Source organism: Oncorhynchus mykiss, chromosome 15 (genome assembly GCF_013265735.2).
Source record: "Oncorhynchus mykiss isolate Arlee chromosome 15, USDA_OmykA_1.1, whole genome shotgun sequence".
Taxonomy (NCBI): Eukaryota; Metazoa; Chordata; class Actinopteri; order Salmoniformes; family Salmonidae; genus Oncorhynchus; species Oncorhynchus mykiss.
The window spans coordinates 56,471,965-56,487,579 of NC_048579.1; the positions used below are offsets into that span (position 1 = coordinate 56,471,965).

Here is a 15,615-nt window from a genome sequence, read left to right on the forward strand (position 1 = left end):
TGGTCTTCAGTGTGTGACAGGTTAGTACAGTGGTGAACCTATAGGTCTTCAGTGTGTGACAGGTTAGTACAGTGGTGAACCTATAGGTCTTCAGTGTGTGACAGTGGTGAACCTATAGGTCGTCAGTGTGTGACAGGTTAGTACAGTGGTGAACCTATAGGTCTTCAGTGTGTGACAGGTTAGTACAGTGGTGAACCTATAGGTCTTCAGTGTGTGACAGGTTAGTACAGTGGTGAACCTATAGGTCTTCAGTGTGTGACAGTGGTGAACCTATAGGTCGTCAGTGTGTGACAGGTTAGTACAGTGGTGAACCTATAGGTCTTCAGTGTGTGACAGGTTAGTACAGTGGTGAACCTATAGGTCTTCAGTATGTGACAGGTTAGTACAGTGGTGAACCTATAGGTCGTCAGTATGTGACAGGTTAGTACAGTGGTGAACCTATAGGTCTTCAGTATGTGACAGGTTAGTACAGTGGTGAACCTATAGGTCTTCAGTGTGTGACAGGTTAGTACAGTGGTGAACCTATAGGTCTTCAGTGTGACAGGTTAGTATAGTGGTGAACCTATAGGTCTTCAGTATGTGACAGGTTAGTACAGTGGTGAACCTATAGGTCTTCAGTGTGACAGGTTAGTACAGTGGTGAACCTATAGGTCTTCAGTATGTGACAGGTTAGTACAGTGGTGAACCTATAGGTCGTCAGTATGTGACAGGTTAGTACAGTGGTGAACCTATAGGTCTTCAGTATGTGACAGGTTAGTACAGTGGTGAACCTATAGGTCTTCAGTGTGTGACAGGTTAGTACAGTGGTGAACCTATAGGTCTTCAGTGTGTGACAGGTTAGTACAGTGGTGAACCTATAGGTCTTCAGTGTGTGACAGGTTAGTACAGTGGTGAACCTATAGGTCTTCAGTATGTGACAGGTTAGTACAGTGGTGAACCTATAGGTCTTCAGTGTGACAGGTTAGTACAGTGGTGAACCTATAGGTCTTTAGTGTGACAGGTTAGTACAGTGGTGAACCTATATGTCTTCAGTGTGTGACAGGTTCACCACTGTACTAACCTATAGGTCTTCAGTGGGTGACAGGTTAGTACAGTGGTGAACCTATAGGTCTTCAGTGAGTGACAGGTTAGTACAGTGGTGAACCTATAGGTCTTCAGTGTGTGACAGGTTAGTACAGTGGTGAACCTATAGGTCTTCAGTATGTGACAGGTTAGTACAGTGGTGAACCTATAGGTCTTCAGTGTGTGACAGGTTAGTACAGTGGTGAACCTATAGGTCTTCAGTGTGTGACAGTGGTGAACCTATAGGTCTTCAGTGTGTGACAGTGGTGAACCTATAGGTCTTCAGTGTGTGACAGGTTAGTACAGTGGTGAACCTATAGGTCTTCAGTGTGTGACAGGTTAGTACAGTGGTGAACCTATAGGTCTTCAGTAAGTGACAGGTTAGTACAGTGGTGAACCTATAGGTCTTCAGTGTGTGACAGTGGTGAACCTATAGGTCTTCAGTGTGTGACAGGTTAGTACAGTGGTGAACCTATAGGTCTTCAGTGTGTGACAGGTTAGTACAGTGGTGAACCTATAGGTCTTCAGTGTGACAGGTTAGTACAGTGGTGAACCTATAGGTCTTCAGTGTGTGACAGTGGTGAACCTATAGGTCTTCAGTGTGTGACAGGTTAGTACAGTGGTGAACCTATAGGTCGTCAGTATGTGACAGTGGTGAACCTATAGGTCTTCAGTGTGTGACAGTGGTGAACCTATAGGTCTTCAGTGTGTGACAGGTTAGTACAGTGGTGAACCTATAGGTCTTCAGTGTGTGACAGGTTAGTACAGTGGTGAACCTATAGGTCTTCAGTGTGTGACAGTGGTGAACCTATAGGTCTTCAGTGTGTGACAGGTTAGTACAGTGGTGAACCTATAGGTCTTCAGTGTGTGACATTGGGGAACCTATAGGTCTTCAGTATGTGACAGGTTAGTACAGTGGTGAACCTATAGGTCTTCAGTACAGTGCCTTGCGAAAGTATTCGGCCCCCTTGAACTTTGCGACCTTTTGCCACATTTCAGGCTTCAAACATAAAGATATAAAACTGTATTTTTTTGTGAAGAATCAACAACAAGTGGGACACAATCATGAAGTGGAACGACATTTATTGGATATTTCAAACTTTTTTAACAAATCAAAAACTTAGACATTGGGCGTGCAAAATTATTCAGCCCCTTTACTTTCAGTGCAGCAAACTCTCTCCAGAAGTTCAGTGAGGATCTCTGAATGATCCAATGTTGACCTAAATGACTAATGATGATAAATACAATCCACCTGTGTGTAATCAAGTCTCCGTATAAATGCACCTGCACTGTGATAGTCTCAGAGGTCCGTTAAAAGCGCAGAGAGCATCATGAAGAACAAGGAACACACCAGGCAGGTCCGAGATACTGTTGTGAAGAAGTTTAAAGCCGGATTTGGATACAAAAATATTTCCCAAGCTTTAAACATCCCAAGGAGCACTGTGCAAGCGATAATATTGAAATGGAAGGAGTATCATACCACTGCAAATCTACCAAGACCTGGCCGTCCCTCTAAACTTTCAGCTCATACAAGGAGAAGACTGATCAGAGATGCAGCCAAGAGGCCCATGATCACTCTGGATGAACTGCAGAGATCTACAGCTGAGGTGGGAGACTCTGTCCATAGGACAACAATCAGTCGTATATTGCACAAATCTGGCCTTTATGGAAGAGTGGCAAGAAGAAAGCCATTTCTTAAAGATATCCATAAAAAGTGTTGTTTAAAGTTTGCCACAAGCCACCTGGGAGACACACCAAACATGTGGAAGAAGGTGCTCTGGTCAGATGAAACCAAAATTGAACTTTTTGGCAACAATGCAAAACGTTATGTTTGGCGTAAAAGCAACACAGCTGAACACACCATCCCCACTGTCAAACATGGTGGTGGCAGCATCATGGTCTGGGCGTGCTTTTCTTCAGCAGGGACAGGGAAGATGGTTAAAATTGATGGGAAGATGGATGGAGCCAAATACAGGACCATTCTGGAAGAAAACCTGATGGAGTCTGCAAAAGACCTGAGACTGGGACGGAGATTTGTCTTCCAACAAGACAATGATCCAAAACATAAAGCAAAATCTACAATGGAATGGTTCAAAAATAAACATATCCAGGTGTCAGAATGGCAAAGTCAAAGTCCAGACCTGAATCCAATCGAGAATCTGTGGAAAGAACTGAAAACTGCTGTTCACAAATGCTCTCCATCCAACCTCACTGAGCTCGAGCTGTTTTGCAAGTAGGAATGGGAAAAAAATGCAGTCTCTCGATGTGCAAAACTGATAGAGACATACCCCAAGCGACTTACAGCTGTAATCGCAGCAAAAGGTGGCGCTACAAAGTATTAACTTAAGGGGGCTGAATAATTTTGCACGCCCAATTTTTCAGTTTTTGATTTGTTAAAAAAGTTTGAATTATCCAATAAATGTCGTTCCACTTCATGATTGTGTCCCACTTGTTGTTGATTCTTCACAAAAAAATACAGTTTTATATCTTTATGTTTGAAGCCTGAAATGTGGCAAAAGGTCGCAAAGTTCAAGGGGGCCGAATACTTTCGCAAGGCACTGTATGTGACAGTGGTGAACCTATAGGTCTTCAGTATGTGACAGTGGTGAACCTATAGGTCTTCAGTGTGTGACAGGTTAGTATAGTGGTGAACCTACAGGTTACTACAGTGGTGAACCTATAGGTCTTCAGTGTGTGACAGGTTCACCACTGTACTAACCTATAGGTCTTCAGTGTGTGACAGGTTAGTACAGTGGTGAACCTATAGGTCGTCAGTGTGTGACAGGTTAGTACAGTGGTGAACCTATAGGTCTTCAGTGTGTGACAGGTTAGTACAGTGGGGAGCCAGGCCCTGACAGGCCCACCCAATCAGATTGATGTAGTTTAAGCATTGTTGTGGACTTAGAAAATCACATTTTAGTATATTTTTCTATTTAAACATGTTTTGATTTTGAGAGTTAAAATCTGTAGGAACAGAGGGAAAAGGGATGCCTTTCCTTTGCTGGTGTGACTAGGGTGGGCATTCTATGTTCATTTTCTGTTTTGTATTTCTTTGTTGTTTGGCCGGGTGTGGTTCTAAAGCAGAGGCAGCTGTCTATCGTTGTCTCTGATTGAGAACCATACTTAGGTAGTTTTTTCCCCACATGTTTTTTTTTGGGGGTAGTTGTTTTCTGTTTTGTGTCTTTCTGCACCAGACAGAACTGTTTCGGTTTTCGTTCATTCTCTTTGTTATTTTTGTTAATCAGTGTTCAGTTCAAGTAATAAAGATGAACACGTACCACGCTGCACCTTGGTCCTCCACTCCTTCCAACAGCCGTTACAGCTGGGCTGGCCGTTTGAGAACTATTTGGCAAAATGTTACTTTTCCCACTTCTCCAGAAACCACTACACCGAGGGCCGATGGAATGACAGCAGTCAAACACAGCAATGTTAAAGGCTAAGCAGTCCATAAACCAGTAGGTCCCATTCATAAAATACAAAAAACAAAACATTAAGCATTTCCCAATTGACTATTACTTCCCAATGCAAAATAACATTTCACGTTTAGCACACAAAGTAACCAGGGACCTAAAGTGTAAAGAGGAACTGACAGAGTTGTAACTACTTTGCACATATGAAACGAGCAGAAAATCATAATATGAGTCAAAAATATCAAATTCCCAGTTTATGCTACAAAACCCTCTTTATGAGAGGTTTTAAAAATAGGTATATTGGAATCAACGTCCCATGACATAGAGCAGGGGTGTCAAACTCAAATACCCAGTGGGCCAAAATGTAAAACCTGAACAAAGTCACGGGCCAACATTGAACAAATTAACCTTTTAATATGGACCCAAACAAGTTTTGCTTTAACATTGAATATGGAACAAGCATCGCTTATTACCATACAATATATAATTTAATAGTGGAGACATGCAAAATGTCAAATGAAAAAACACATCAATGGCATTCATTTATTAAATAAATAAAATTTAAATAAAAATTGTATGCCTCTTTTCTATTTGCAGCCTTCTGATTTAAATACCAAAATAAACTTTTCCACTGGCTAATAATTTTACAAATAAAATGATAATAAATCAATCAACCATTCAAGCCCATGCCTTGTAGCAAGAAAAAGTGCATAAAGAAAACGTTAATTATTGCACACTGGTCTAATCTGATGTGCCCAAGCCAGATACCTGGCATCTCTTCTTGGATGCTAGTTCATCAATGTCTGGGCTCAAGCTCTGAGCTGAAGAAATCCTCAGTATCGAGCGAAGATGTTCATCAGTCAGACGTCTCCTGTGAGTTGTTTTGGTCATCTTCATCGAGGAGAAAAGTTGCTCGCATAGATAAGTGCTGCCGAACATGGAGAGCATCTGAGCAGCTTGGGTGCGGAGCTGAGGCATTGTGTCAGGGATGAACCGTGGAAACTGTGCGGCGCCCACAGCATCATACTTTGACTTCAGCGTGTCGTTGCACTGGAGTTCAATCAGCTCCATTTGGATGTTGGTTGGTGCATTTTCCACATCAACTGCGAAGGGATTACTAAGCAGTTCAAACTTGCATTTCTGGGCATCGAAGTCGGCAAATCGCCGGCTAAACTCAGCGGCGAGAACACTGAGTTTTTCAGCAAACTGTGCGCATGGGAACACGGCGGTAGAGATCTGCGCTTTTATGGATTAGCAGCAGGGAAAATGGCAAGGGTTTCCTTGCAGCATCTGATTCTCCCACAGGCACAGTTTAGTTTTGAAGGCCCTCACTGCAGCGTACATGACTGTGATGATGCGCCCCCGCCCCTGAAGCTGCAGGTTCAGCGCATCGAGATGGCTCGAGATGTCACAGAGAAAGGCCAGCTCACACAGGAACTTTTGCTTCCGGAGCTCTGCTGTATCCTTCCCTTTGGTTTCCAGGAATTGACATATTTCCTCACGCAGCTCGAAACATCTGTTCAGTACTTTTCCTCTGCTTAGCCATCTCACCTCTGTGTGATACGGCACGTCTGCGTATTCCGAACCACACTCCTCCAGAAAAGATTTAAACTGGCGGTGATTTAGACCTTTGGCTCTTATAAAGTTAACTACCTGTGTTACTGTGGTCATAACATGTTCCATCTTTAGGGCTTTGGCACACAGTGCTTCCTGATGTATGATGCAGTGGTAAACAGTTAGCTCACCTGCACAGTTCTCTTCCCGCATCTTCTCCCGAACCATGCCCACCAGTCCACTCTTTTTACCGCACATCGCTGGCGCACCATCTGTCGTTAATCCAACGAGTTTATCCCACGGCAGCTTTATTTCAGTTACACATTTGGAAACCTCAAAGATTTCCTTTCCTGTGGTTGTGCCATGCATTGATTTGAATCCTAATAGCTCCTCCGTAACACACAGATTTGAGTCCACTCCACGGATGAAGACTGACAGCTGAGCAGTATCAGATGCGTCGCAGCTCTCATCCACAGCGAGGGAGAACGCAACAAAATCTTTTCCCTTTTCCATCAGCTGGTCATACAGATTGGTGGCAAGATCACATGTGCGATCAGCTACTGTGTTCCTGCTCAGGCTCACGTTTGAAAATGCTTGTTTTTTCTCTGGGCATACGAGGTCACAAACCTTCATCATGCACTTTTTCATGAACTCTCCCTCATTAAAGGGCCGGGCTGATTTTGCGATCTCTGCTGCCACTATATAACTAGCCTTTACAGCAGCCTCGCTTTGTGATGTGGCTTTTTTAAACATATTCTGTTGTGAAACCAAACTTATTTTCATCTCCTCTACTTTCTGGCTCCTTTGAGTCATGTCCAGGTCCTTGTATTTGTCATGGTGTTTCGTTTCATAGTGTCGTCTAATGTTGTACTCCTTACTTACAGCCACGTTGACTCCACAAACAAGACAAACAGGTTTGTCTTTTACATATGTAAACAGATATTCTGCCTCCCACTTGTCCAGAAAGCTCCTGTTTTCTGCCTTTCTTCTCGCCATTTTTGGGAAGGGTTAGCTCGCTGACAGTTGTAGCGTCTATATTGCTATGACTACTGTCACAGAGGAGAGAGCGTTTCTGGGTCCTGTCCTGATTGGCGCGCGAAAACAGCAGAGCATTATGGGATTCGTAGTATTAGTGGTGAATGCGCTGTATAATACCGGCGGGCCAGCTCTAGTAGTAATTTGGTATTGTCTCGCGGGCCAAATATAATTACCCCGCGGGCCAAATTTGGCCCACGGGCCAGAGTTTGACACCCATGTCATAGAGTAAGGCATTGTTGGCAGAATAGATGGAGGCAGTTCAATGCATGATTAATATAATCCACCAATCCATTTCTTGGTAGTCCAAAACATATTGCTGTCAGGTTGTAAATCACAGTTTGCCTGGTACGTTGTTTGCTGCCTACATTTGGGATTTCGGTTTCAATTGACTCATTATTCTGAACAAAAAATGGACGAATGTAACTAAGGATGGGAATGTAAATACAATCAAACTGGCAAGGGCAATGATCACAGGTCGGTTATAACGTGGCTAGTAGGCTAGAGTATCTATTTATGTAGCAAGCTAAAAACACAGAGCCTAACGTTAGCTGGATAGATAGCAAGCTAAAAACACAGAGCCTAACGTTAGCTGGATAGATAGCAAGCTAAAAATACAGAGCCTAACGTTAGCTGGATAGATAGCAAGCTAAAAACACAGAGCCTAACGTTAGCTGGATAGATAGCAAGCTAGCTGCTTGGAGGATGTCATGACATCCCATTAGAGGAGTGGGTGAGCAACTGATTTTTTCCTCATATCGTTTTTCAGTGGCTGTACACAGCTAGAGATGCAGGTGTCATTTGGTGAGCTAGCAAGAACAACTCCAGTTAGCATGTATCTTGCATTCGCAAATTCCCTCTGGTTATCTGGGCTCCCAAGTGGGCCAGTGGTCTAAGACACTGCATCTCCGTGCTAGAGGCGTCAATACAGACAACCTGGTTCAAAACCAGACTGTATCACAACTGGCTGTGATTGGGAGTGTGATTAGGGTGGCGCACAATTGGCCCAGTGTCGTCCAAGTCTGGCTGGTGTAGGCCGTCATTGTAAATAAGAATTTGTTCTTAACTGACTTGCTTAGAGGATAAATAAAAACATCTTACCTGATTTCAGAGCCTTCTCGTCTGAGTGTGCCATAGTGTAGAACAACTGATGAATTTATGAATGGCCAACACTCGCTGAATATAACCGTGTAAGCAAAAGTAGGGAAAAAGTAATAGCTAGTCAAGGTGAGTAAAATGGTCAGAGTGAGTTGTTGTCTCATTTGTGTCTGGAAGTAGAAAACTAGGTAACTTTAGCCAGTTAGCTTGGGTGCTTGATTGGGACAAGCAACCTGCAGAAGAACGTGGAGGCTACAATTCCCCATCGTTTATCAGTGCAATTTTGACGGCCAACTAGCTGAAAGGGTTTGTGAGGGTTTATCTAATGTTCCTTCATTAGATTTTAGGATATCTTGCTCTGGCTAGTATTAGTTGTTGATGTGCATAACTAGGGGAGAGAGAGCCTACCGTTTCATAGTAGTTTGCTCAATAGGACTGTAAAGTCCCCAAATGTAACAGGACTCCTGTGGTATTTACATATTTGCAGAAATCCATTCAGGTGTATTTTGTGGCATTTGGTGAATGCGTTCTAATGATCTAAAGTCATGCTGTTGCTACTGACTGTAAACACACAGTCCAGTTCAGTGTGAACGATGGAAGGTCCTACAGACTGTAAACACACAGTCCAGTTCAGTGTGAATGATGGAAGGTCCTACAGACTGTAAACACACAGTCCAGTTCAGTGTGAATGATGGAAGGTCCTACAGACTGTAAACACACAGTCCAGTTCAGTGTGAATGATGACAGGTACTACTGCCTGTAAACACACAGTCCGGTTCAAAGTGAATGATGGAAGGTCCTACTGCCTGTAAACATACAGTCCAGTTCAGTGTGAATGATGGAAGGTCCTACTGACTGTAAACATACAGTCCAGTTCAGTGTGAATGATGGAAGGTCCTACTGACTGTAAACATACAGTCCAGTTCAGTGTGAATGATGGAAGGTCCTACTGACTGTAAACATACAGTCCAGTTCAGTGTGAATGATGGAAGGTCCTACTGACTGTAAACATACAGTCCAGTTCAGTGTGAATGATGGAAGGTCCTACTGACTGTAAACATACAGTCCGGTTCAGTGTGAATGATGGAAGGTTCTACTGACTGTAAACACTATGTGACAAATGGCTTGTTTGTATAAAGGCCTACTGTAGCTCTGATTGGCTATAGTGCACCGGCCTGTGATGACTCCGGTCCTGGACAAGACAGATTTGGTTTTATTTACTGCAGAGTCTATTAATTGTCCAAACTCACGGTCACTTTCCCACTCTATATTACTATAGACTTTTCACAAATGCCTTACTGTCCGTAATAACCAAACATTCTAAGAATCTATGAATATGACCATATCTAAGTGGTCACTTGTCAGAAAATGTTTTAAAAAGTGTCATTCTTCCTGGGGGTGTATATGAACAGATTTTAATAAGATTTCATGTTGCTAAAATGCTGTCGGTTCCACTTTAAATGCAACAATGTTTTACACACCCAAGTTATTTTCAAAGAGATGGCTAACACCACAAACGCACTTTAATAAAAAACACAGTTCCACTCACCAGATGATGCTCATTATTCTTGGAAAGAGAGAATACTAACACATTCGCAACAACATCCTCTTTGTTAACACCTGCTGGCCTTCAAGAATGCAGACGTTTTTGTAAAAATGGTCCCACCCATTAAGTCATCATGTGATTGGTTGATTCCACTGTCACTCCACACAAATTTCGCCCTAATAGAGTTGAATGGCATATGCCTTTATCTAGCTTCTGATGGCATAGCCAATGGCTGACTTAGCTAGCTAGATGTATCTCCCCAGAGACAGCAAAGAAAAATCCAAATTGGTGTTAACCCTCAGTGTTAACCCTTCCATTACCAACAAAAATTGATGAGATTAAATCAGAACATCATTATTATTATAATCATTATTTTATAAATCCTTATCCCTTCTTTGAAGGCCCATTGTTCCCCACTGTATTTGGGTTAGTACTAATTTGTAGAATGGCTCTAGTTTCCTCAGCATGCATTTCTTCACTTTTTTCAATGTCTAAAGAATCTATATTGTTCTGAAATATGAACACAGAAATACTGGACATTTTGAAATCTTATTATGGTGGTGATTTGACAAAATTACAATCATGGTCTTTAATTTGACTCGCATTTTTCTGGTCTCGGTCTTGACTCTGTCTCAGACCCCTCGTCACCCTCCTGGTCTCGGTCTTGACTCACTCTCGCCCCTCCTCCGCTCTCGGTCTTGACTCGGTCTCGCCCCTCCTCCGCTCTCGGTCTTGACTCGGTCTCGCCCCTCTTCCGGTCTCGGTCTTGACTCGGTCTCGCCCCTCCTCCGGTCTTGGTCTTGACTCGGTCTCGCCCCTCCTCCTGTCTTGGCCTTGACTCGGTCTCGCCCCTCCTCCTGTCTCGTCTTGACTCGGTCTCACCCCTCCTCCGGTCTTGGTCTTGACTCGGTCTCGCCCCTCCTCCTGTCTTGGTCTTGACTCGGTCTCGCCCCTCCTCCTGTCTTGGTCTTGACTCGGTCTCGCCCCTCCTCCGGTCTTGGTCTTGACTCGGTCTCGCCCCTCCTCCTGTCTTGGTCTTGACTCGGTCTCGCCCTTCCTCCTGTCTTGGTCTTGACTCGGTCTTGACTCGGTCTCGCCCCTCCTCCGGTCTTGGTCTTGACTCGGTCTCGCCCCTCCTCCTGTCTTGGTCTTGACTCGGTCTTGCCCCTCCTCCTGTCTTGGTCTTGACTCGGTCTCGCCCCTCCTCCTGTCTTGGTCTTGACTCGGTCTTGACTCAGTCTCGCCCCTCCTCCGGTCTCGGTCTCAAATCGGTCTGGCTTTAGGTAGTCTCGAACACAGCATTGAGTACACTACTGCTGGTTTTGTGCATGTATTTTGCATGAGACCAATTCTGATCTTTTTTTTTTTTACTAATTGTTCTTTTGACCAATCACATACGCACCGAAAAAGACCTGATGTGAAAAAGATCTGATGTGAAGAGACCTGCTGTGATTGGTCAAAAGACCAATTAGTGGAAAAATTGGTCTGCTTGTCTAAACACAGCCTTAGTGTGTGAGAACTATGTTCTGCTCTTTGATCCTCTTCCTGACAGCACACCAACAGGGACAGTCAACCACATGCCGCATCGCTAGCCCTCACAGGCCCTACGCTATGAGAATCACAATACACACCACTACTGCTACACTTACCATCCCATACACAGGCCCTACCCTATGGGGATCACAATAGGCCTACGCTAGGCTAAGACCTTAATGCTAAACACTGATACAACACTAATGCTAGGGATTCACAATACACACCACTAACACGCTAACCCCCCATACCTATGATAACACAATAAGAGCTAAATAGGCTGTGTGCTTTGGGAACCACAATACACATATATTGCCAGACTCTGGGCTAACCCTTCCATACAGCCTCTACACTATGGGAATGAAAACAGTGCTAATACGAAGCTCAAACCTGTCCATACACAAGCCCCACACCATGGGCATCACAACACACAGCTAATGCTAGGCTAACCCCTCCTATACACAGGCTATACGCTATGGGAATTGTTACACTAAGCTCAAACCTGCCCATACACAAGCCGTACTCTATGGAAATCACAGTGCACTCCCTTCATGCTAGGCCAAGACCTTAACCATCCCAAACACAGACAACACCCTATGAAAACACCTTTCCAATGGAATGCAATCATTAACCCCTCTGCAAGGCAAGCTCCAATGCATACTACCAATTCCTCTCTGAGGGTGTAGGGTTAAAAATACATGGTACCTGTGCAACATAACGGAAGTGAGATGGATGGACAGCAGGACTAGTCATTCACACACGTCTCAGAAAATGAAGAATTGAACACTGTAAATGTGTGTGAAGCAGTGATTCTACAAGACTCAGCAGTTCCTCTGCTCCTTATACTGCTGACTGTGGCTTAATGGTCTACAGCTGGACTGTCTGCTACCTACGCTGGAGATGACTATTTCATTTATAATGACTTTCCTTCCTTCCTCTCTCTCTCTCTCTCTCTCTCTCTCTCTCTCTCTCTCTCTCCCTCCCTCCCTCCCTCCCTCCCTCCCTCTACCCCCTCTCTCTCTCTCTCCCTCTCCCTCTCCCTCTCTCTCTCTCTCTCTCTCTCTCTCTCTCTCTCTCTCTCTCTCTCTCTCTCTCTCTCTCTCTCTCTCTCTCCTTCTCTATCTCTCTCCCTCTCTCTCTCTCTCTCTCTCTCTCTCCTTCTCTCTCTCTCTCCTCTCTCTCTCCCTCTCTCTCTCTCTCTCTCTCTCTCTCTCTCTCTCTCTCTCGTTATCTCTCTCTCTCTCTCTCCTCTCTCTCTCCCTCTCTCTCTCTCTCTCTCTCTCTCTCTCTCTCTCTCTCCTTCCTTTCTCTGTCGTTCTCTCTCTGGCTCCTGTTTCTCCACCTTTCTATCTTTGATGTGTCTCTGTCATTCTGAGGTAATGTTACTCAAGTCATGAATAGTGAATTGTTTTAAAATCATGAATGTTTTCTGCATTTAAATGCTAAGCTGGTTTCTCCTTGAGCCTACTTTTGCAGGTAACTTAAAACTATATGAATTAATTAAGAACACTTTTTTGGTTACTTAACATGTTCTCTCTTTCTGTCTCTCCCCCTCTCTTCTTCCAGGGTGCTGTTTTGTCACGTTTTACACACGGAAAGCTGCCCTTGAAGCCCAGAATGCACTGCATAACATAAAGACCTTAACAGGGGTGAGTGTGTGTTCTCGTTTCTCCTCGGCCCACGCTGCCCTGCTGTCACGCAGTGTCAGTGATTACCAGGGCATATCTCCCATTACTGTCACGTCACACACTGTGGCTGTCTGTATTGTGTGTGTGTGTGTGTGTGTGTATGTGTATGTGTATGTGTGTGTGTGTGTGTGTGTGTGTGTGTGTGTGTGTGTGTGTGTGTGTGTGTGTGTGTGTGTGTGTGTGTGTGTGTGTGTGTGTGTGTGTGTGTGTGTGTGTGTGTAGGCCTTTACTGTGTCACTAACTGCATTTAGAAGCTTATTTGTGTATGACTACATTATATATTCTGTGTGTGAATCTATTTCTGTGTGTGTGTGTGTGTGCTGTAGGGGCCTTTCCTATACCAGACTCCTGCTGCTGTCCTCTGCTACTGTGTGTATATTAAACACAGTGGAGTGATAGATGAGCAATAGGATTTTGTCTCGCCTCCCCTCCCAGGTTCTGGAAGTCTCTAGCTGCTCCTCTGGGTTTAACAGGCCCCTGGGCCACGGTTATTCCTGCTTGGGGTGTTGGCAGGCTGCAGCCTTGGCTGTTCTGAGGCTCTGGAAGCATATTAATTAGAGGGAAGGGAAGTCTGTACACTGTATTTCCTCTGTTGGTTTGTGGGTGGAACTATTGGGTTAAAGAGGGGGGATATGAGGGTGGATATGAGGGTGGAGGATGGATATGATACGTCACATGCTCTAAACATTTGAGGGATTAGGGGAATGTGAATGTACCGCCCTCCCTAATTTCCTCTGTCCCTCTGCCAACTCCTCCTCCCTCTGTCCCTCCTCAGGCATGTAACTGTTAACGTCATTTCATTATTCCAATATGTTTTCATTAATTGAATTCACTTAAATCTATTTTATGAGAATTTGTAAGATTCTTGTTTGCATAAAATAGATGGAGCCCAGTCTTATCAATAATAGATAATAGTATTTATTCTCGGAGCGCGCTACCATGTTACCACGAACAACAGTTTATAAACAAAATATGACGTCATTTCATTGCTTCTAGAATGAACCACCCCCTCCCGACCGAGAATTAAGCAAGTTTAAAGTTCATTCCAACTCACTAACACACACACAGGACACACAACACAACTGAATTAACTCTTGACTCCTCACCATTATCGATCACCACTTAGCTGACAGTTCTAGTTAACAGAAAACCTAGGAATGCACTCACTGCCTTATCTAAAACACCCCAGAGCTAAGTTTCGTCGGTTCAACCGTAGGTTAACGACCCTATCTGCTTACTTCACCCACAACCCATTCCTCCCCAGATTGATTACTCCTTGTCCGTGCCACATAATCCCTTCTTATGAACTCATGTTGTTAATCAGATACAATAAAACAGAGTATAAGTTTACTTAGTTACAGTTCTATTAAAAAGGAGGATATTGCTTAGTCATTTATTCATAAAATTCCTAACAGTAACACTCTAAAACGAACACACACAGGGCTGAATCAATAGCACCATAATCACATCCATTTGAGCGGTTTTGGGAGGTGATGATTAACTCATTTAAAATGGCCTCCTCTGAGTTCTCACCGGCAATGCAGCACTGAGGATATGTTTCAATCTGATGGACTTCAATAAAGTACTGACTGACCTTCCTCTGGGAGGAGGGAGGGAGAGCTGGAGGGTCCATAAATGCTTTAACGTTGAGTGGAGGTAGAGCGGTGGACAGAGAGCTGAGCTAAGGAGAGGACGGAGTGATGAGGAAAGGAGAGAGGGAGAGCACAGTTCGCTTTAGGGCAAGGCAACAAACGAGTTCAGCTAAAAAACAATAGTTGCTCATTAGCTCTCTGTCTCTCCCTCTCTTGTAAAAGGCAGTAGAACAATGTTTATATTGGCTCGCTGTCTCTCCCTCGTTCATTCTTGCGCTCTAAACTGTAGGCCCTGACAGGGTGAGATCCAATCACAATCACAGCAGTTGGACGGTGGCCATATTGGACAAGAGCGGCTGGCAAAGCTGAACGGTGGCCATATTGATTTAGGGCACACACAGGAACAGTTGAATGGCTGCCATGTTTGAGTAGGGCGTTGAGTGTGAAGAGTCTGGAGAGAATGTGGTAGTGAGTGTAAACGTGGATGTTCTGTACAGCCCTGTACTCATATACTCCCCCCATCTCCAAAACAGTGTTCAGAAAAACAATGGGCTAGACTGAGAGCACAGGTTCCTGCCAGCCACATATTGGAGTGACACACTTTAGAAAAGCAGCCTCTCTCCTCTGCCAACTCCCTGCCTGTCCGTCTCTCTCTCCCTCGCCCCTCTCCCCCCTCTTCCCCCTCTCTCTCTAAGCCTTCAGCTTTGGCAGCAGACTGCAAGTGCTGAGTGGAGACGTGTGTGTGTGTGTGTGTGTGTGTGTGTGTGTGTGTGTGTGTGTGTGTGTGTGTGTGTGTGTGTGTGTGTGTGTGTGTGTGTGTGTGTGTGTGTGTGTGTGCTGTGCTTGTGCTATGATGTGTTGATGGAGATCTTAATGAAACCTGCGCAGGTCAGAACAGGGACTGGACGTATGCCTAAGCGATTCCCACACACTCTGGCACACACACACAGATACACACACACACACACACATGCATTTTCTAATGAACAGCAAATGAAGCTCTGGGGACTGTGGGTGGGGGGTTGTAGGAATGGGGGTGGAGGTAGCTGGTCGGGGCACGTAGCTAGGGGGGGACCGCTTCTCTCAGAGCCTCTAAT

The 15,615-nt window shown here is 44.5% G+C and overlaps 1 protein-coding gene across 31 annotated transcripts in view; it reads left to right on the forward strand.

The window, feature by feature from the left end:
• LOC110490359 (CUGBP Elav-like family member 2) overlaps positions 1–15,615 on the forward strand; it is a 247,022-nt gene that overhangs the window by 172,659 nt on the left and 58,748 nt on the right. For all 31 annotated transcript variants that reach the window (XM_036944699.1, XM_036944695.1, XM_036944692.1 and 28 more), the window contains one exon: positions 12,805–12,887. In XM_036944699.1, the coding sequence (XP_036800594.1) occupies positions 12,805–12,887 (83 nt within the window). The remainder of the gene's footprint in view (positions 1–12,804; positions 12,888–15,615) is intronic.